This window comes from Simochromis diagramma, unplaced genomic scaffold (assembly GCF_900408965.1).
Source record: "Simochromis diagramma unplaced genomic scaffold, fSimDia1.1 OVJJ01000557.1, whole genome shotgun sequence".
NCBI lineage: Eukaryota > Metazoa > Chordata > Actinopteri > Cichliformes > Cichlidae > Simochromis > Simochromis diagramma.
In genome coordinates, this window is record NW_024387156.1 from 3,666,649 (window position 1) to 3,687,852 (window position 21,204).

The following is a 21,204-nucleotide window of genomic DNA, read 5'->3' on the forward strand; positions in this document are numbered from 1 at the left end:
AAATACTGATTAACAACCTTCCAGACAAGGAAAACCATATTTGCATCCTCTTAATTCCACAAAGATGATCAGAGTATAATTGTATAGATAATTCCTGTAGTTTTGTTTTTAAGCACACTACTATATGTATATGCTTTGTGTTTTGAGCTTATCTTGTTGGTTTTATTGGCCATGAGTACCATTCACAGACAGTTGCAATTGCAGCATTGTAATTTGGTGAAATATATATTCTAAGGCCCCCTCCTCAGCTCACAGATGGTCGTTTCCTTTTCTCATAAATATCCTCCTTGACTCCCTGTTCACATTAATGTTCCTCCCTGTCCAGGATGTACACATCCGCATCACTGAATGAATGGACAATGGCCTGCAGGTATGACTAGACTGTGGAATCCTGACCTAACAACATTGTTTGGTTTCCATGATGTATAATTCACAAGGATTCTCTTGGCACTTAACCACATACACTATATTACTATGATTGTGCCAGGAGACCCAATCATTGGGATGGACCAATTTGTGGTGTAGTAGGTGTTGTTTTGGGGTTTGAAAGCCAGAGATACGGTGTTTTGAAAAAAATGCATCTCAGGTGATCTGATAATCCTGACACATAAGAGATCATCACAGGTTTTTGCACTGGCAGCGCTTGTCCTTCTCTCCCGGATCACCTGGAGCAGTCTTCTGGCACCTTTCCAGATTTTCAGCTTTGTCCAGCTGGGATAGCCACATTTATCCAGGTCTTCTGAGAATTTTAGTTTTAGTTGACAATTGACAGTGCTACAGAAAAGATGAAACGATGTTTCATGGTTCTGGGTCATTTATTTTACTTCCCTTGTCTCGCTACCTACCTTTAGTTCAGGTGTGTTTAGTTCCCCCAGCCGTATCATTTCCCATGAGCCTTCAGTGTGTCTATGTATTGAAAGCCTCAGTTTGCCTTATTTCTTTGTAGTGCCGTCTTCTATTCTTTGTGTTTTTGCTGGGAGTTAGATTCTGTTGTTTTATATGTTGTTGTAGTTTGTTTTTTTCTTTTCTGGATTTTTTTTGACTGCCTTTCATTAAAGGTGAGCCTTTCATTGAATGCCTGATTGAGTCTCATTTGAGCCATCATTCATCCTCACATGACAAGAAGGAATGAGAGTGACAGGAGGAATGGATAGAAGATTTGCATTTACATTTGACTGAAGATGCTGAAGTGTGCAAAAAATCAGGTAGGAGGACAAAGAGAGCGATAGAAAATAAAAGAAAGCAAGTTGGATGAAGAAAGAAAAGAAACAGAAACAGAAAGACAAAAAGAGGCGAAATAGAGGACATCTGTCATTAGCTGCAGGGTCTGAGTCAATGCCAACAATGAGGTCAGAGCAGCCTGCTGGATACAAACACTGACCATGTTACAGCAGGACGATGCATTTCAGCAGATTTAAACATTTTAACAGAGACGCATTCAGAATGGAATTGAAATAGAAATTTGTCCTAGTTCCCATATAGCTTTTGTTTCTAACAAATGATGTAAAAAAAAATTGTGCCGCAGAAAAACTGAAGACATAAACAGAAAACAGTGAAGATTTACAGACTCTCAGCTCTGCAACTGAAAACAAATTCACAGCATTATCACAGAAAAACACTCCATCGCACCCATCATACAGTACTTGACAGAACCTTTCTCTATCACATGCACACATGTACACAAATCCTGGTATTATGACTTGAGTTAATGATGCATTACATGCATTACATGCTGCATTTCCTCCATCTTAGCTGTGACTTTTAAGCTACCCACTTTTTATCTCACTTGCAAGAACCGAAGTTCCACTAAAAAGTTGAGGCTGCCGTGCAGATTCACAACAAAACTTCTTTTACCTTTGTTTGTTGTAAATGCCAGGAGTCAATTCTTGACGATTCTTGATGAATTTCTTCAGCAACAAAAACACAGTTCTGAATAATCACGTGAAAGTAAGATTCCATTTTCCTTATTTTAGAACTTTGTATCTGTAGTGGGATCAGATCCTCTTTCAGCTCAGAACTGACAAACCCTGGCTCTGGAATGTGACATTAGAGACTATTTTTCCAAGGGCACTGGAGGAGTATAGGGGTAATAAGTTGGACACAATCTGCAAACTGACCACTGTACACTGCTATACCCTGCACGCACGGTAACCTGAATGTTATCAGAGCCTTTTGTATTTGTAGTGTAAATGGCAATGGTGTGTTTTGTGGAAGAAGTCAAACTGGTGTAAGAAAAGGAATCGTTATTCCTTAGTATATCTTGCTAAAGGGATACAGAGCCTTTGCTTTTTTAAATAATTCAAACTATTCACTGACAGAGCTTCCATACCACGATGATGCTGTGAATAAGTGATCAATAAGGGAACAACATGTGGATTTTCTAGATCTAGAAATGTGTCTCTTTAAGATGTCCTTTAAATGACATTGATTTTAGGTCAGTACAATTAATTCACTTTCATTTAAGTGATAACTGAGACCATTTTCAATTAATATTAGTAGCGCAAAGCAAATCAAGTGATCCGTAAATGAGCACCTAACGACATACCTGCGTATGCCAATAACAGCTGTTCTCTGCACCATGCAGTGTGAAGTTTCATTGCACTTGACAGCAGCGATATACCACAGATAAGACTGTCAAAACAAAAATCAAACGGCACAGCAGAAGGTGAAACACTTATCTCTCAAAGTACAAGGCAAGGCAAGGCAAGGCAAGTTTATTTGTATAGCACAATTCAACAACAAGGTGATTCAAAGTGCTTTACAGAGACATTAGAAACAAGAACAAATAAAAAGCCTGATTTAAAATTGATTAAAACAAGCAAATAAACTAACTAACTAATTAACAAACAAACAAACAAAACAAAACAGTATATAAAATCAAAACAGATAAAATCAGAACAGTAGATAAAATCAGTAGTTAAATGTAAGTTTTGAAATTTAAGCTTAAAAGTGTGGATTTGGTGCTTTATTCAAATGCAGCTGAGAACAGGTGAGTCTTCAACCTGGATTTAAATAAACTGAGTGTTTCAGCTGATCTGAGGCTTTCTGGGAGTTTGTTCCAGATATAAGGAGCATAAAAGCTGAATGCAGCTTCTCCGTGTCTGGTTCTGACTCTGGGAACTGATAAAAGATGACCCGAGGGATCTGGAAGGTTCATACTGGGTCAGGAGGTCATTGAAGTATTTTGGTCCTAAACCATTCAGAGCTTTATAGACCAGCATCAGAACTTTAAAGTCTATCCTCTGACGGACAGGCAGCCAGTGTAAAGACCTCAGAGCTGGACTGATGTGGTCCACTTTTTTGGTCTTAGTGAGGACTCGAGCAGCAGAGTTCTGAATGAGCTGTAGTTGTCTGACTGATTTTTTAGGTAGACCTGTAAAGATGCTGTTACAGTAATCAAGCCTACTAAAGATGAATGCATGGACTAGTTTTTCCAGGTCCTGTTGAGACATCAGATCTTTTATCCTTGAAATATTCTTGAGGTGATAGTAAGCTGACTTTGTTATTGTCTTAATGTGTTTTTCTAAGTTTAGGTCTGCATCCATCACTACACCCAAATTTCTCGCCTGGTTTGTGGTTTTTAGATGTATAGATTGAAGTTCTCTGGTGACCTGTAATCGTTTTTCTTTGGCGCCAAAGACTATTACCTCAGTTTTGTTTTTGTTTAGCTGGAGAAAATTGTGGCACAACCAGTCATTGATTTCCTCAGTGCATTTACCAAGAGCCTGTACAGGGCCTTGGTCTCCTGGTGACATTGTGATATATATTTGTGTGTCATCTGCATAGCTGTGATAGTTTATTTTGTTGTTCTTTATAATCTGTGCCAGTGGGAGCATGTAGATGTTAAACAGAAGGGGTCCCAAGATGGAACCTTGGGGAACTCCACATGTGATACTTGTCTGCTCAGATGTGAAGTTACCTATTGATACAAAGTATTTCCTGTTTTCTAAGTATGTTTTGAACCAGTTTAGTACAGTTCCTGAAAGACCTGTCCAGTTCTCCAGTCGTTTGAGTAATATGTTGTGGTCAACTGTATCAAATGCTGCACTGAGATCCAGTAAAACTAGGACTGACATTTTTCCACTGTCTGTATTCAGACATATGTCATTAAACACTTTGGTCAGAGCGGTTTCAGTGCTGTGGTTCTGTCTAAAACCTGACTGGAAGGCATCGTAGCAATTATTCTGTTTTAAGAAGTAATTGAGCTGTTGAGAAACTGCTTTTTCAATGATCTTACTTAAAAATGGGAGATTTGAGATCGGCCTGTAGTTGTTCATTTGTGTCTTGTCAAGATTGTCCTTTTTTAGTATAGGTTTGATTACAGCAGTTTTTAGTGATTCTGGAAACACACCTGATAATAAAGAAAAGTTGACGATCTGTAACAGGTCTGACTCTAAAGTCTTTGAGACCTTTTTGAAAAAACTTAACAGCAAAGACGTTAACTTAGTCAACTACCTGAAACATATCACAAACTGCAGCATAATGAATATATAAAGATAAAGTAAAAGAATGCCGCTGTTGGTAAGGTGAATTGTTCAAAGACAACTTACACATTCACAAAAATAGTGAGTCAGCATATGTATCAATACTAAATCACAGACCAATAAGGATAATGAAGGCAGACAAATGATAAACATACTGTTCAAAACATTATTAGTTACCCTCTTGCATGATTATTTTTAAAAGCGGCAATAACACTGCAGGGGAAATATAGAGGGATCTCGAAATTGTGGAGGACTTTGCTTCAAATGAATACATGGAGATAAACAAAAACCCTATTTATCTGCAAATATGCTTTAATAAACAGGAATGCAGCACAATGCATGCGGCACAAGTCCAGTGTATTTGTAAAGGGGTTGCTACTTTAAAAGGCTGTATTTTGTTGAAAAAGGACATCTTCAACAATGGTACTGTGTCAAAGCTGATGTCTTTCTTTACATTTCTATTCTGAGGTCCAATAGCACAAGATTTTTTTTCAGTCATACATAATACTTGTTTATTATCAGAATTCCTGTTAGGATGCCTGGGTGGTTGACCCAGGGTTTTTGAGTTTATTATATTATTTATCATTTCTAGTCTTTGGTTTCTTTGTTAGAGTTCTGTCTCATGGTTTATGTCTCTGTGTTCTCTAGTTGCTCTGTCTCCCCTGTCAGCTGTATCCCCTTGTCAAGTTCGCATCTCTGTGTTTCCTGTTTTACTTTGAAAGTCAATGCGTCTGGTTTTGCTTCCTTTGTCTCGTTAGGCCTGATTTGCCCCAGCTGTGTTTCCCTCCTGTTACCCATTCCCTGATTGCTCCCTCTGTGTATTTTAGCCCTGTGTTTCTCTGTGTCCGTGTTGCGATTTACCCTCATCTTGCGGTCTGTCCGGTCTGTCCGTGTAAGTTTATTTTGGAGTCTCAGTTTTGTTACTTTTTGAGTTTAGCATTAAAGCTGTTTTGAAGTACACTCTTGCCTCTGAGCGTCTACACTTTGGGTCCTCCATACCACCACTCCTGCCTGCACACAGCCCTAACCTGACAATTCCTGCATTTGTCCAAAACCATAATCTTTGCCAAATTCCTCCCGAATTACAGTTTTGCCACCGTACACTACCACAGTAGATTTTAAATTAATCAGAATGTGATTGAAATGCAAATTTGAACCTTTTTAAAATTAATTTTACCAAATGTTTCCATTAACTAGGAATTACATGAATTACCATTTTAATACAGACACTTGAAATTAATTGGACAGTTGACTGACTGACAAGCAGTTTTGTGACAAGATGAGGGTTGTATATTTGTTATTTAATGACAAATGAAGTAGACAGAAGTTGATTTGCAGTAATAAATTTGTATTTTATGTAGCTTTTTTCTATAAATATGAATACGAGTGCCAAAAAAACCCAGTTAGAAGTTATCAACAATATCAGCAACAACACCCAAACGCCAAAAAATACAACTCAAATGGAGGATAGAATTGTTTAAACTGGTAAGGACAAAAACTCTTAAAATATCTAATCATGTCAAGAACAGGCTGGGAGGCAGGTGCTCATTGTCAAGGTCTACAATCAAACTAAACCTTCATGGATGTAAATACAGAATTTTTTAATTCTATTTAACAACAGGAAAGCCTGATTAGACTAAAGCACAAAATATTTAAAATTCTTTGGATGGATAAAACCAAGATTTACTTGTACCAGAATGGGAGGAGAGTGTGCAGCAGTAGTTCTGAAGCATCATCTAGCCAAAAACATTCAGTCAGTGTTATCGGGCATGTATGGCTCCAAGTGGAACTGGGCCACGTGTGATTACTGATGATGTGACTGCTGGTAGAAGAAGCAGAATGAAGTTGGAAGTGTACAAGACTATACAAATATACTATACACAGTGCAAATGAATAATGACCCAAAGCAAGCTGCAAAAGCAACCCAAGAGTCTCAAGGCAAAGAAATGGGATATTCTTCAGTGGTTAAATCAATCAGTGAGCTCACTCCAGCAGAGCATGCTTTTCAGACCCTAAGTGCAGAAAGACCACAAATAAACAGCAACTGGGCTGTAATGCCCCTAACAAAGCATCTAAACATAAGAAGCACAGCATTTGGTGGTCGCTTCAGGCTGTCACTCATTGCAAAGCATTTTCATCCATGTATTACAAACAATTCTCATATTTAAAATTATGTATTTACCCAGTTGTATAAGAATACATACATGTGAAGGAAAATAAAATTTTAGGAGAAATAATGACATCTGCTGTGTCCCTGCTTCACTATAACAATGTATAATGATTAAAATGCTTTATGTTTTTTTCACACACGGGTCAGTCTGAATGAAACTTCACACACATCATCACAGAAATATTAACATCTGCATGTCATCTATCTGTTAAAGAACAGATTTCCCAAGTGATTTTCATGTTTATCATCACCCTGCAAATGTGATGTTATGTTCTCTGTTTGCATTTCTTTCATGTGTCATGCTCAACGTACGTCCATATTTAACTTGACAGTCACCAAAATTTGTATCTGTGACAGAATTTAGTTTGAATCTCCACAAAATGCAGAATGAAGAATTTTAAAAAGTGCCACAGACTTGTATATGTAATGCTTGATAAACACAGCTGATCGAAGCTGTACTGGTGTTGTATGTTGGCACAAACCAGTTCCTAGAGACGATGTTCCATTTTTTTTATCACCAATGCGTAAGACTTTGTCTGAGACAAAGACAATTAGAGACATATTTTTTTAGCATTCCACTGACAATATAAAAGTCGTTACACTTAATCCCTCTAAGGCACCACAAGCACATAAAGCCATATGGTCTGGCTGTGTACATGTGAATCTCAAGTACACATGTGTGGCTTTATATGTGTGCCATGAGATCCATCAGATTATCGTCACCTGTGGTTCTGCTGCCTTAAAGCGCTGTCTGCCACCAATTACAACTCCCTGGTTACCCATAAACCTCCCAGCATAAAAGGACAAGTAGAGATTGTTTCTTTATAGGGAGCCAATGAGAGAAATGAATCTTTCTCATTCTCTCCCACTTTTATCCATCCCAGGCCTTATAATATCAGGCAGGTTTCACAGATTTCATTTAAAGTGCCCTTGACCTTCAAGTGATATAAGGGGTTTGATAGAGCGTCATAATGGGACTCTGTAACTTTTGGTGTGGTTGAACAAGTGGCGCACCGCAGGCTAGGATGGTGCCTTACAACAGATTAGGTGTTAAAGTTTCTTACCATAACTACTACCATCGCCTACTCTGTAAACCACATGAACCACAGCAGGCTAGGTGCTCGAGGCTAAAAAAGCAACCTCCAAAAAATGTCCTGTGTGGAATACTAAGAAACAAACAACAGAAAAAATGGAGAAAAAAACCTCAAGGTTGTGTTAATACATGTTTTTGAAAGTAAGTGTGGATGTTGTGGAAATTGTATAAATCAATGAATTCCATGAGACCACCATTAAAACAGCACCTACTAACAAATACCTAGAGTATTTGTTACTGCTGTTCTGTAGTTCCCAGTCTGACTGTGATGCTGAGATCAGGACTGTGGGCTCCAGATCATGTGGTGCGTGAACTCCTTGCTCACGCTGTTGTTTTAGGCTTGTATAATTTCATCTATATGATTCGATCTCTGGCTGCTCCAGTATGCATGCCAAATGTTCTTGGGCAAAATACTAACTCCAAGTTGCTCTCAGAGTGTGACTGAAGCATAGAAAGGACAAAGGACTTAGGCTGCATTTACATAGATGACAAAGGTCTTCAAGACCGAGTGAGTATAGTGCTACTGGTGATGATGATTTCTTTGCTGAAATCCTGTTAAAGACATAAGAATAAATACAGTACAATCAATATACTGCTCATAGTTGTCTCTTATGTATTGGGTTACTTAAGGGAAAGTGAGATTATTATCAGAATATTGAAATATGGATTTTTTTTTTATTGTATCCAGTATTTGGGAATTATAGACTTACTTTTAGAAAAAAATGTGTTATTCAGCAACCTGGGTCTGTAAAACAATACCATCCATCCATTCATTCTCTTCAGCATATCCTTGTCAGGGTCGCAGGCGGTGGGGGTAGCTATCCCTGCTACCATAGGGCGAGACGCAGGGTACACCCTGCGCAGGTCTACCAACAATACCATTTGATAAAAAAAACAAACACATAAAGAAACATGAAGAATGTATACAGGCAACTAGACTTTCAAGAATAAAATCTGCTGTCAAGCTGGACATGTAGAAAGCAAGTATACTACACTACCTCTGAAGAAAACATTAGCCAAACTTAGCTAACACTAAAATTAAATATGCAGTATTGAAACAATGGCCTTAGCTAATGAGTTAGCTGAAACAAATAGTTAACGAAGCATACAACCTACCTCTATGGCTCCATATTTATGGTTTTTTGGCCAAACTTATAACTGTTGGTGGCTGTGACATTTTAAAATTAAGAGGACTCGAGTGGTTATGTGAAAATATTCATATAAGATATCTAGTGGATTTATCAGTGTGGGAAAACTATAGAGTATTTGTTGGACAATTACAAGTCTTAATGCAGTTTTTTCTGTTTCTTCTATCCAAGTCTTATTTTTCCTTAATAGTATTTAAAAGAAAGGACAATAAAAACAACCTTGACCTTATTTGTACCCTGTGCAAATCTGAAGCTGAACGATCTTCCCAAAAACATAATTTGGCAAAACATTTTAGTATGACCATCAGAAGTAAAGTCATGTGAGTTTCATGTTCCTTCTTTTCTTATGTTTAAATAAAATCATTTGACTGCTGACGGGTGTACTCTACCTTTAGTTTTTTCATTAGAGGTGGAAGCGTGTTGTTACCAGATGAGCAGCTTTAATGTCTGGCATGCCTGGATTTTTAGCCACCAATGTATGGCACTGTTACCCCCCCCCACTCCACCCCTACAGAACTGTTAAAATGTTTAGACATTCAGCTGCTATTTTACAGAAAGTATTTTTCCAGCTTAATTTGACACAGAGTGATCCATCAGTGCTTGAATCGTATTTTAGAGAAGTGATAACACTGTTGCTCAATCTGCCTCGGGCTGCTTCAGGTGATGTCAGCGAGAAAGAACAGAAGGGGAACAAAGAGAGCTCGAAAGACAGTGTGGTAGTACAGGTGGTGGCAGACAGAGACATAGATGAGAAGAAGCACATTGGTATTCACGGCTGGCTTCAGCTCACCCATCCATCCCCGTCTCATATTCTTTACATCACATTTGCCCTTCAGCGCAGCAAATATGTCACACACAGCTGGTAGAATCTACATGCGTGCTTGAAGGGTAGCTGGCACAGTCCATCACATGCACATGTCTCTGAGTGAGTGCAATCACATGCCGTCTCCCCCAGCTGAGATAAAAACAAGCCTTTTTTAATTGCTACATGGGAGAATCAGATGTTTCATTTTTATTTTACCATGTAGTTATGTGCATCATTAGAACTTTAGGTCAGAAGTCCAATGCATTATTGATGGATTACGAGAAGAATAAAATAATTTGACCATAAACTGTGTCATACAATTACTGCTAATTCTTGAACATTTTTAGGGGTCTTCCATATTACTCTTTAATTCTCTACTGCAAGGGTGGGCAACTCCAGGCCTCGAGGGCCGGTGTCCCTGCAGGTTTTAGATGTGTCCTTGAACCAACACAGCTGATTTAAATGGCTAAATTAGCTCCTCAGCATGTCCTGAAGTTCTCCAGAGGCTGGTAACGAACTAATCATGTGATTCAGGTGTGTTGACCCAATGTGAGATCTAAAACCTGCAGGACACCGGCCCTCGAGGCCTGGAGTTGCCCACCCCTAGTCTCTACTGGGTAGAGTACCTTGATGTCGGAGTTCTTTTAACCAAACAATAAGATACATTGAAAAGTATCTTTAAAAATCGAAGCATTTACCCAAATAACAGAAGAACTTACATGAGAATCAGCATACAGTAACTGTACAACTAACTGTATAAATACAACATCCAGTTTCATTAGTAGTTATGATTTAATTAGTAAAGTTAGGAAACCATTAAATTAGACATTGCATTAGTAATATGTATGTTTAACTGTACTGTATAAAACTGTTTCTCACTAAACCGTCAAATATTTGTTAATGAAGAAAGGATTGTAGTGTATGTAACCTAGCACTTAATGCAAATAAAACCCTAAAGATATCTCGTGGCAAGATAATGAGGATACTTTCTAACACTTTGTCACATTAACAGTAAATAAAAATTAAGTTAAATGTTAAGTCTTAAATCTTCATTTAATAAATCAGTGGATCCAGTAAATTAAAAAAAAACATCACAAAAGACCATTGTTTCTGATGTGTAACAAAACATCATTGATTAATTTTTTCAGTTTTATTTGCATTTAACATGGAAACACAAATTTACACAATGAAAAAAAATGAGTGTGATATCATATTACAAGATGTTACAAGTATCTCATTAGTATTACCAAGTTATCTTTTTGAGAAAGAAAAGTTAACACTAGGGAAGAACCACTATGAGCTATGAGCCAACATGTTTATGAGGACGAGTGCAAAACACTGTAAAAGACGAGTGGTTACAAAACTGTGCAAAGTCACCTGATTTTTTTTTCTTTTCAAGACCAGGAATGAAACATACTATTACAAGACAATGGAAAAAGAGAGAAGAAAGTGAACAGAGTAAGTGAAGTGTGGTACATGACAGGAACTGTAATTTCCATGATCTTATGATCCTTAAAATTACATATGAAGGGATAAACATGGTAGCCAGGGGCTATTTGATGTTAATTCAAGCTTTACATGAGCACAGATCATCTGCAGAGGAATGGTTTATTTGAAGAGTTTCAGTCAGGTTTCAGAACTCAGCACAGCACAGAAACAGCTTTAGTGAAGGTTACAAATGATCTTCTTATTGCCTCTGACAGTGGACTCATCTCTGTGCTTGTCCTGCTAGACCTTAGTGCAGCGTTCGATACTGTCGACCATAATATCCTATTAGAGCGATTAGAACATGCTGTAGGTATTACAGGTACTGCACTGCAGTGGTTTGTATCATATCTATCTAATAGACTCCAATTTGTTCATGTAAATGGAGAGTCCTCTTCACACACTGAGGTTAATTATGGAGTTCCACAGGGTTCAGTGCTAGGACCAATTCTGTTTACATTATACATGCTTCCCTTAGGCAGCATCATTAGAAGACATAGCATACATTTTCACTGCTATGCAGATGACACCCAGCTCTATCTGTCCATGAAGCCAGATAACACACACCAATTAGTTAAACTGCAGGAATGTCTTAAAGACATAAAGACCTGGATGGCCGCTAACTTTTTGCTTCTTAATTCAGATAAAACTGAGGTTATTGTACTCGGCCCTGAAAAGCTTAGAAATATAGTATCTAAGCAGATTCTTACTCTGGATGGCATTACCTTGGCCTCCAGTAACGCTGTGAGGAACCTTGGAGTCATTTTTGACCAGGACATGTCCTTCAACGCACATATTAAACAAATATGTAAGACTGCGTTCTTCCATTTGCGCAACATCTCTAAAATTAGAAATATCCTGTCTCAGAGTGACGCTGAAAAACTAGTTCATGCATTTATTACTTCCAGGCTGGACGACTGTAATTTATTATTATCAGGATGTCCTAAAAACTCGCTGAAAAGCCTTCAGCTAATCCAAAATGCTGCAGCAAGAGTCCTGACAGGGACTAGAAAGAGAGCATATTTCTCCTGTTTTGGCTTCCCTTCATTGGCTTCCTGTTAAATCCAGAATTGAATTCAAAATCCTGCTCCTCACATACAAGGTCTTAAATAATCAGGCCCCATCTTATCTGAATGACCTTGTAGTACCATATCACCCTATTAGAGCACTTCGCTCTCGCTCTGCAGGCCTACTTGTTGTTCCTAGAGTATTTAAAAGTAGAATGGGAGGGAGAGCCTTCAGTTTTCAGGCCCCTCTTCTGTGGAACCAGCTTCCAGTTTGGATTCGGGAGACAGACACTATCTCTACTTTTAAGATTAGGCTTAAAACTTTCCTTTTTGCTAAAGCATATAGTTAGGGCTGGACCAGGTGACCCTGAATCCTCCCTTAGTTAGGCTGCCGGGGGATTCCCATGATGCATTGAGTTTTTCCTTTCCAGTCACCTTTCTCACTCACTATGTATTAATAGACCTCTCTGCATTGAATCATATCTGTTATTAACCTCTGTCTCTCTTCCACAGCATGTCTTTTATCCTGTCTTCCTTCTCTCACCCCAACCGGTCGCAGCAGATGGCCGCCCCTCCCTGAGCCTGGTTCTGCCGGAGGTTTCTTCCTGTTAAAAGGGAGTTTTTCCTTCCCACTGTTGCCAAAGTGCTTGCTCATAGGAGGTCATATGATTGTTGGGTTTTTCTCTGTATCTATGAAGCGCCTTGAGGCGACTTTTGTTGTGATTTGGCGCTACATAAATAAAATTGAATTGAATTGAATTACAGCAAAATATGGACATTAACCATGGGTGAGCTTCCTTCCAGAATACATCATAAAACAACTCAATCAGGGAGCAGTGTGCTGGATGATGGGCATTATAAGATAATCTTCTAATAGAGCCTAAGGATAAAACTGTACAGGGCTGAGGGAGAGTGCTGTGCTGTCGGGAAGAGGACATCCCTGAATATTAACTTTTAAATATAACTGACTATACTCTGAGGGAAGCCTGAATGAAATATTGGGGTCAAAGGTACATTTTTAATAACTCTGAAGACTGAAGAACAATTACAGAATGTTTGTTTAGAATCAGATTCGACTTTATTGACCAAGTATGTGTACACATACAAGGACCTGGGCTCCAGCTATTGCTTTGCTCTCAGTGTACATAGCAGAGTAGACAACATAAAATACTGACAACATGACATCAACACACAGACAGCATGACACAGACAATAACATGTATACCATATTTATGGTGCAATGGTGAAGAAAGCAAACATGCTGAAATAAAACAATGCAATAAATACATATAATAAACACAGTTTAGAGTAACATAATTTCTAACTACGGAGGTAAACTGTAAAAAAATGTCATCATTCATGTAATTAATAACACTGTGGCCCAATTAGCCAGGTGTATTAGCTACATTTATACTAACCTTTCGGTGATAGAAGCTAATATACTGGTTAGCTATCCAAATGGAGCCTAGAATGTTAACTAGTGATCAACTATCACCTACAAAGTGATGTACACACTGGACTTGCAGTCTATCACTGGACAAATGACCCATTAGAGTGGTAGCTGATTACACTGATTATTATTTATTTGTCACAAAGCAGTTAAAAAATAAGGCGTTATCAGCACAAATAGAAACATAATCTATGAGAAACACTAACAAGTCCTCAATGCATGCTTTAATAACTGACTGGGTTACAAAATTTTACAAATTGAGTCTCATCGTAACCTCATCATCCAAACTTCATTTTAAATAAACTTGTCATGACAGCAAAATGAAAAAAAAAAAATGGACGGACTGGATGGATGACTAACTGTCTATGTGTGTGTGTGTCATTAGTCGAGCCATGTAATCGTGTGCTACTGAGCTGGACACAGAACCACAAACAGAAACATGCAAAATACTAATAAATACAGCAGCTAAAAGCTGAGCATTCGTTTGACCTTAATCACATTATACAACCATGATGGCCTACAGAAATTCATCACACTAGCATGTGTTTGTATTTAGGTTTGTGTATCTGCAGTATGTGTGTGTCTGTGTGCCCTGCAGCTGACCCTGTACATCAGGATTATGCTGTAAAAAAAAAAACAAAAACCTCACGGTTTTAGTAACGCAGTAACGCAGCGTTCCTACGGGAAAGTAACGGTAATGTAATTACCGTTTTTGCAATAGTAATCCCTTACTTTACTCGTTACTTGAAAAAAGTAATCGGATTACAGTGACGCTAATGTTGGCCCAGCTATCTTTGCATCTGAGACTAATATAACAGGCAACACTGAACCTATGCATCACATAACGTGCACCCAACTTAAGGTGGAAACATGATGGCCAAGACCCAACATCCAATAAACCAGAATTTTCCTTTAAATGGGACCAAAGGAAGCACCATGGTAACACCAGCTATCGCTGTGATAAATTCTCCAAAGAGTCAATTTCAAACCCAGATGGGATGCATAACCAGTCAAATAAATGACCACAGACAGCCCACACAGAGAACATGTGTGTGCATTTAAAGTGTGTTTTGTGTATATTACATTCTTGCCAAGTTATGGGCATGCCTGAGAAGCAAAATGTCTCATAACAAAAGCACAGAGATGTGTATGGCTTTATATGGGTGTTTACAATTCTCCCTTTTTCCCCCCCTCACATTATTTTAGCATGCTAACCGACACACGAGCTGGACGAGACTAAGGTTTCACATGCAACTGTAGGATAAACCCACATGTACAGATACCAGTCACACTGAGCAGAGATGGTGAGCCACAGTACTCAGGTAGCAGAGAAACAGTCATGAATTCAGTGAATTCAGACTTCATTTTAAAAAATAGACTTAGAGTGCAGCTCTGCTGAGACAGGTGCCACACACACACACACACACACACACACACACACACACACACACACACACACACACACACACACACACACACACCTACACACACAGCTACATAGAGGTCTTAACACACAGCCAACAGGCACAGTGCTAACCTTTGACCTCCACTGATGCTATTTGAAGGCTACTAGTGGAGGTAATGGGTGAGAAAAATGCTCACACATGAGTTTGAGCTCCCTGTTTCAGCCTACCTCTCTCTGTCTCTCTTTTTCTTTGTACACATCAAACAAAGAGATGCTCTGTCAGATATGATATCACCTTGCCCTGCCAATGAAAAAGCAAAACATGCACCTTAACTTCAAATGACTGAAGACCTCAAAGAAAGTGCAGAGGAACACTATCAACTGGCAAAACTGAATAATTGAATGGCAGACCCCAAAGCTAATGTTCTTTATCCTTGGGCCAACAATTCAAATGTTGACTGCAATATATAAATGGACTCCAAATGGAGTGCATCAATGTGACAGCAATGGGGCATTTTTATAGGTTAGAATTTGATTGTAGTAATTCCATCTAATATGTCACTATTGAGACATAATATTTGACTGTGACTTTTTATGTAGCTGTACAGCATTAATTTTCATCACAAAGATTTGTTGATTCAGGCCTGACATCAATCAGATTTGAGTGTGGCTAGTGAAATTCAACTCGGCTTTTAAAAAATGTGGTTAATCACAATTAATTCAAGATACTTTTTTCAAATATGGGCAGGTAAACTTTTTTCTCTTGGTAAATAACAAAAATAACAAAAAAGCCTTTTCCCTGAGCAGCAAAACTGCTGATAAGCTATTATTGCTCCTTTATAATTAAATTTATTTATAATTCAATTATACATGTGTCAGAACATTTTTAAATTATTAAATAAAATATTGAAAGAATGCATCAGTGCAGTGAATGTATTGTTCAGGCAAAAGAAAAAAAAACATATTTTGTGCATCTCCATAGTTATTTTCCTACCTGGTGCTGCTTGCATCTCCATTCGACCTGCAGTTGTGATGAGCGCCTCCAAAATCCTGATGTGATGCTCTGGATTTACATCTGCACTGTAAACAAAGCACCAAAGTGAAAACAAATTGTAGTAAGGGACACCATTGAACTAAGTTTTGCATAAAAAAGTAAATATAGTTTATGATGTACTTTCAGGTACAATTTCAATTGTGCTGTGTAGAAGTCAGGTTGATACACAGCTGACAGCCCTATTTGACAACTGTTAGAATTCATATTATGACAAGAACCAACCAGCTAAGTAAAGAGAAATGACAGTCTATCATTACTTTAAGAACTGAAGGTCAGTCAGTCTGGAAAATTGCTAAAACTTTGAATTTGTCCCCAAGTGCAGTCTCAAAAACCATCAAGTGCCACGACACACCTATACATCAACTGTTCAGAGGGGACTGCGCAAATCTGGCCTTTATGGTCAAATAACTGCTAAGAAACCACTACTAAGGAAAAGCAACAAACAGAAGAGATTTGTTTGGGCCAAGATTATTTGTATTAGCCAAGCTCAAATAAAAACGTGACAAGATTACCTTCATCCAACTAAAACAGCTGATACTTTTATATTAAAAAAATGCTCTTGCTAACAGAAAACCAAGTGTGATATTTGGCTCATCTTTAAAATCAACATCCTGGAGAGAGAGAGCCAGGAGAATGGCATTTAACAAGGCTTCCGAAATTGTTTTGTTCATCTGTGACCTGCTTACGTTCGTCTGTGACGGTTTTTCCAGAATTTACCAAGGAATTTCTTCCCCTGGCACTGTGTACTGTGGAGATGTACTGGATTTGGGGAGGGCAGTCAGTGAGTCAGTGAGTCAGAAATGAGGGTTGTTTGTGTAGCATGGTCAGGCAAGTTTACCTTTGACGTGAACAACGGGTGGAAAAAGAGTGGGGTGGTATTTCACATTGTGCCATGTTATTTGCACCAGATGCCATAATAGCTCATTTCATGTGTATGGAATCTCTGATTAATCCTAAATTGTTCTGCAGTCTGTAAGCATTTAAACAATTACACATCTTTTCTTGTCTGAGCCTTACCAAAAAGTGCTAGATACTAAAGAAAATATGAGGTAAGGCATCATTTAGTATTTTTCTTGATGTGAACAAGACCAAAATAAATAAATGTTTCTCATATTTTTGTCTGAGTCTCCAAAGCCTAATATACTATCTCTTTCCTCTGTGTCAATTCAATTACCTGTTCAATAAACAGCAAAAACATTTCTTAATGGAGAATGAAAAAGAAATTCTACTTGTCTGTCTGCCTATCTATCCGTTTACTACAGTGCTTTTTAGTTTTCTTCAAAAACATAGAGTTAAGGTACAGGTCATTATTAATGATGATATAGGGCAGAGACAACAGCATTACTTTCCTGTCCTTCACGGGCTCTTATATTATAGTTAAGTTAACAGCCACAAACATAACTTGAAATCAACCAAAGGATATGTGGCTCAGTGCATCATAATCATCAAATAAATTCACAGCAGTAAAAAAAGAAAAGAAAATTCACATGAAATAAAGTGTTTCCTCCAAAAACTTTGCATGGATATTTCCAAGAGGAAAGTGTTGAAGGTCCTGATAGTTTTTATATCTGTACCTAAGAGAAAGGTGCTTGAAGATAATGTCAGTGAAGGCCTGTCCTAGCAGCCGGGGGGAGGCTTGACTCTGCTGGCTGATTCGATTCAGGTGTCCAGTGAGGTGGACCAGGAGCTGGTGGTTGACTTGAGGGATGCTGGGAGACTCAAGGATCCTTTTCAGCTTATCCCCACACTCCTCCACACTCTGACTCTCTGAAAGAAAAGACACAACACTTGAATTCTTTGGAGCATTAAACTAGGTATAACAATGATTCATCAAATGTCCTTTTTCAGCCTATGTTCATTTTGGCAGTAGACAATACATAGTATTTACACTATATTTTAACTATAACAGATATACTGTAGCATCAGGTCTTACCTTTCTTGCAAATAGACTGCAGTGCATTCTTATTTTTATAGACCACAATGTTTCATATTACAATACATATTCACCAACTGTCAAAGAAACACTACAGGGCTGAAACACTCATGTAAAGAGCTTGGCTGGGGCAATTCTGGGCTTGCCCCAAACACTGCAACATGATGACTCAAGGAGTCACCAACCTTTTGATCAGTGGATAACGAGCTCTACCTTCTGAGCCTTATAATTACCAAGAATAGATAAAAGCGACTGCTTCAGTTTTCCTGCTTTTATTTAGTTAATGACACTGAATGTTCATTGTCTGAATGGACTGTCCTGGTGTGCCTAAATCTAGTGAGGGTGCGCTGGGAATGCCTGGCAAAGGCCTAGTCCGTCAGATCTTCAACTCCCACCTCCGGCAGAGCTTTGACAGCATTCAACCATGCGCTTTGTCACTGATTCTGTTCATAACGTAACCAAATGGCAGAAGACTTCGACTTGGGTGGTCTCAAAATCTTGTCTCTGCTTTAGCTTGCACTGGAGCTATTTACAGCTAAATGTAAAGCATTGCATGAGGTCACAATGACCCCATTCAATGATCATCATTCAAAAATTAATAGTTAACTTTTTTGTTTTTGCTTCCAATTTCTTGACTTTTCCTTATGTGATGGGGGCAACTAAGTAAGCATAACATTTTTATGATGAAATTTGGGCTGTACACATTTTGCATACATTGACACTCCTCTGGGGTCAGTTTTACCCCGAGTTGTTTTAGCTTTGTAAAGCATGTCTTTCTGTGTGTGTGACCTACTATCCTCACACCTGCTGAATTACAACTGATATTTCTTGTGTGGTGGTGGGGGAATCTCCTGCAAGGACATGACAGCTCATGCAAAATAAGGGAGGAGCAAACATACAAAAGCTTTCATGACTGCCTTCTATCTAAATCATTGGTGCACTGTGTACTCTGCAATCTGTATGCTCTCTAAAAATGTCCTTTGGGAAAACGTTACTGTCAATGAGTTTTTGGCACAACTCTTTGACAGTGAAAGTGCCATGGAGGAGAATGTGTCAGAGACAGAATATTGTGTTGAGGAGGACCTTGGTTTTGAGGAATTCTCATCTGATGAGACTGAGTGTTAACCCTCCTGCTGTCTCTCAACCACCAGCAGACAGAAACCCTTCCAAAAATGGAAAGATAACATGGTCCATATGTCTGTGAAGGTTCTCAGTCATCCAGGTCATCGTAGTCAAAGGAGCTTGCAAAGAAAAGCGTCTGGACTTCTTTAAGTTACTTGAAGACGTTTCACCTCTCATCCGAGAAGCTTCTTCAGTTCTAAGGTCAAATGGTGGGAGAGTCCCAGATATAAACCTAATGGGAGTTTCCCCCCACAGAGGGACAAAAGGACCCCCTGATGATCCTCTAATCGCCTGAGCCAAGGTGTGAAACTGGGTGTGGATCCCAATCAGCCAGAGTTTCGGGTGAGTTCATTGTGAAACCTGGCCCCACCTTATCATGCGAATTCCTGAGATCAGATGGCCCAGGATGTGAGTGGGCGTTAAGGCATCTGGGAAGGGATCTCAAAACTGGATTATAGATGGCAGAGAGTTGGTGTCGTAAACCACCGCCTCTGTTCAAAGATGGTCGCTCACAGTGGACATAGATGGCTTCTTTCACTCCTCTTTCAAACCATCTGTCCTCTCTGTCCAAAATGTGAACATTGGCATCCTCGAAAGAGTGACCTTTATCCTTAAGATGCAGATGGACTGCTGAGTCTTGTCCTGTGGAGGTGGCTCTTCTGTGTTGAGCCATGCGCTTGTGAAGAGGCTGTTTGGTCTCTCCAATGTAGAGGTCTGGGCATTCCTCGCTGCACTGTACAGCATACACCACATTGTTAAGTCTGTGTTTTGGCGTTTTGTCTTTCGGGTGAACCAGTTTTTGTCTGAGCGTGTTGCTGGGTCTGAAATGCACCGGGATGTCATGCTTGGAGAAAACCCTCCTGAGTTTTTCTGATACACCGGCTACATAGGGGATGACAATGTTGTTGCGTCTGTCTTTCTTATCCTCCCTCGCTGGTGTCTCATCTTCTTTTCTGTGCCTCTTTGCTGACTTTAAGAACGCCCATTTAGGATAGCCGCACGTTTTGAGTGCTTCCTTTACATGTGTGTGTTCCTTCTTTTTTCCTTCAGGCTTAGAGGGAACATGTTCTGCCCGGTGGTGTAGGGTCCTAATTACTCCAAGTTTGTGTTCCAGAGGGTGATGGGAGTCGAACAGGAGGTACTGGTCCGTGTGTGTGGGCTTCCGGTAAACTTCGATGTTGAGGTTGCCATTCTCTTCAATGTGCACAGCGCAGTCCAGGAAAGGCAAACAGTTGTCCTTTGTGTCTTCTCTGGTGAACTTGATGTTTTTATCCACAGAGTTAATGTGCGCAGTGAAGGATTCCACTTCTTGTGTCTTGATTTTGACCCAGGTGTCGTCTACATATCTGTACCAGTGGCTGGGTACTCTTCCTTTGAAAGAGCCAAGAGCCTTCCTTTCCACTTCCTCCATGTAAAGGTTGGCTACAATAGGTGACACGGGGGAGCCCATGGCACAGCCATGTTTTTGTCTGTAAAAGCCTTCGTTGTATTTGAAATATGTAGTGGTGAGGCAGAGGTCTAACAGTGTGCAAATCTGATCGGGTGTGAAGTTGGTCCTGTCCTCCAAGGAGCTGTCTTCTTGTAGTCGTTTTCTGACAGTCTCCACGGCCTCCGTGGTGGGTATGCAAGTGAAGAGAGAGACTACATCAACGGACACCATGGTTTCATCTGGATCCAGGGTACGTTTCTGGACCTTGTCGGTGAAGTCGGTGGAGTTCTTGATGTGGTGTGGGGTGTTCCCCACGAGAGGAGCAAGGATGGTAGCAAGGTGTTTAGCAATGTTATAAGTGGCTGAGTTCAGCTTGCCTTCAAGACCTTTTCAAAGTCTTGAAGGAAAGCTATAACTTTCTTTTTGTAGCTACAAAAAGAAAGTTATAGCTTGCCTTCAAGACTTTGAAAAGGACAAAATTATTGACCGCCTTACATATCACCGCCTTTACCCAGGGGATGCCATACCCTGCATTTACGGACTTCCTAAAATCCACAAGGAAGCTGTCCCACTCAGACCCATAGTCAGTAGCATAAACTCAGCCAACTCTCTGCCATCT

The 21,204-nt window shown here is 39.3% G+C and overlaps 1 protein-coding gene and 1 long non-coding RNA gene across 6 annotated transcripts in view; both read right to left on the reverse strand.

Moving 5' to 3' along the window:
- LOC120744258 (phosphatidylinositol 3-kinase regulatory subunit gamma-like) overlaps positions 1-21,204 on the reverse strand; it is a 189,150-nt gene that overhangs the window by 81,198 nt on the left and 86,748 nt on the right. For 4 of the 5 annotated variants that reach the window (XM_040048528.1, XM_040048529.1, XM_040048527.1 and 1 more), the window contains 2 exons: positions 17,676-17,868; positions 16,042-16,127 (listed from right to left, as the gene is read on the reverse strand). In XM_040048528.1, coding sequence (XP_039904462.1) covers positions 16,042-16,127; positions 17,676-17,868 — 279 coding nt within the window. Of the gene's footprint in view, positions 1-16,041; positions 16,128-17,675; positions 17,869-21,204 lie in introns of those variants that run through there. The other variant, XM_040048534.1, reaches the window with a different exon arrangement.
- On the reverse strand, positions 6,798-9,389 carry LOC120744259. The gene is made up of 2 exons (XR_005698328.1): positions 8,458-9,389; positions 6,798-8,299 (listed from the first exon to the last, which is right to left on the reverse strand). It is a non-coding gene; the product is annotated as an uncharacterized LOC120744259 (long non-coding RNA).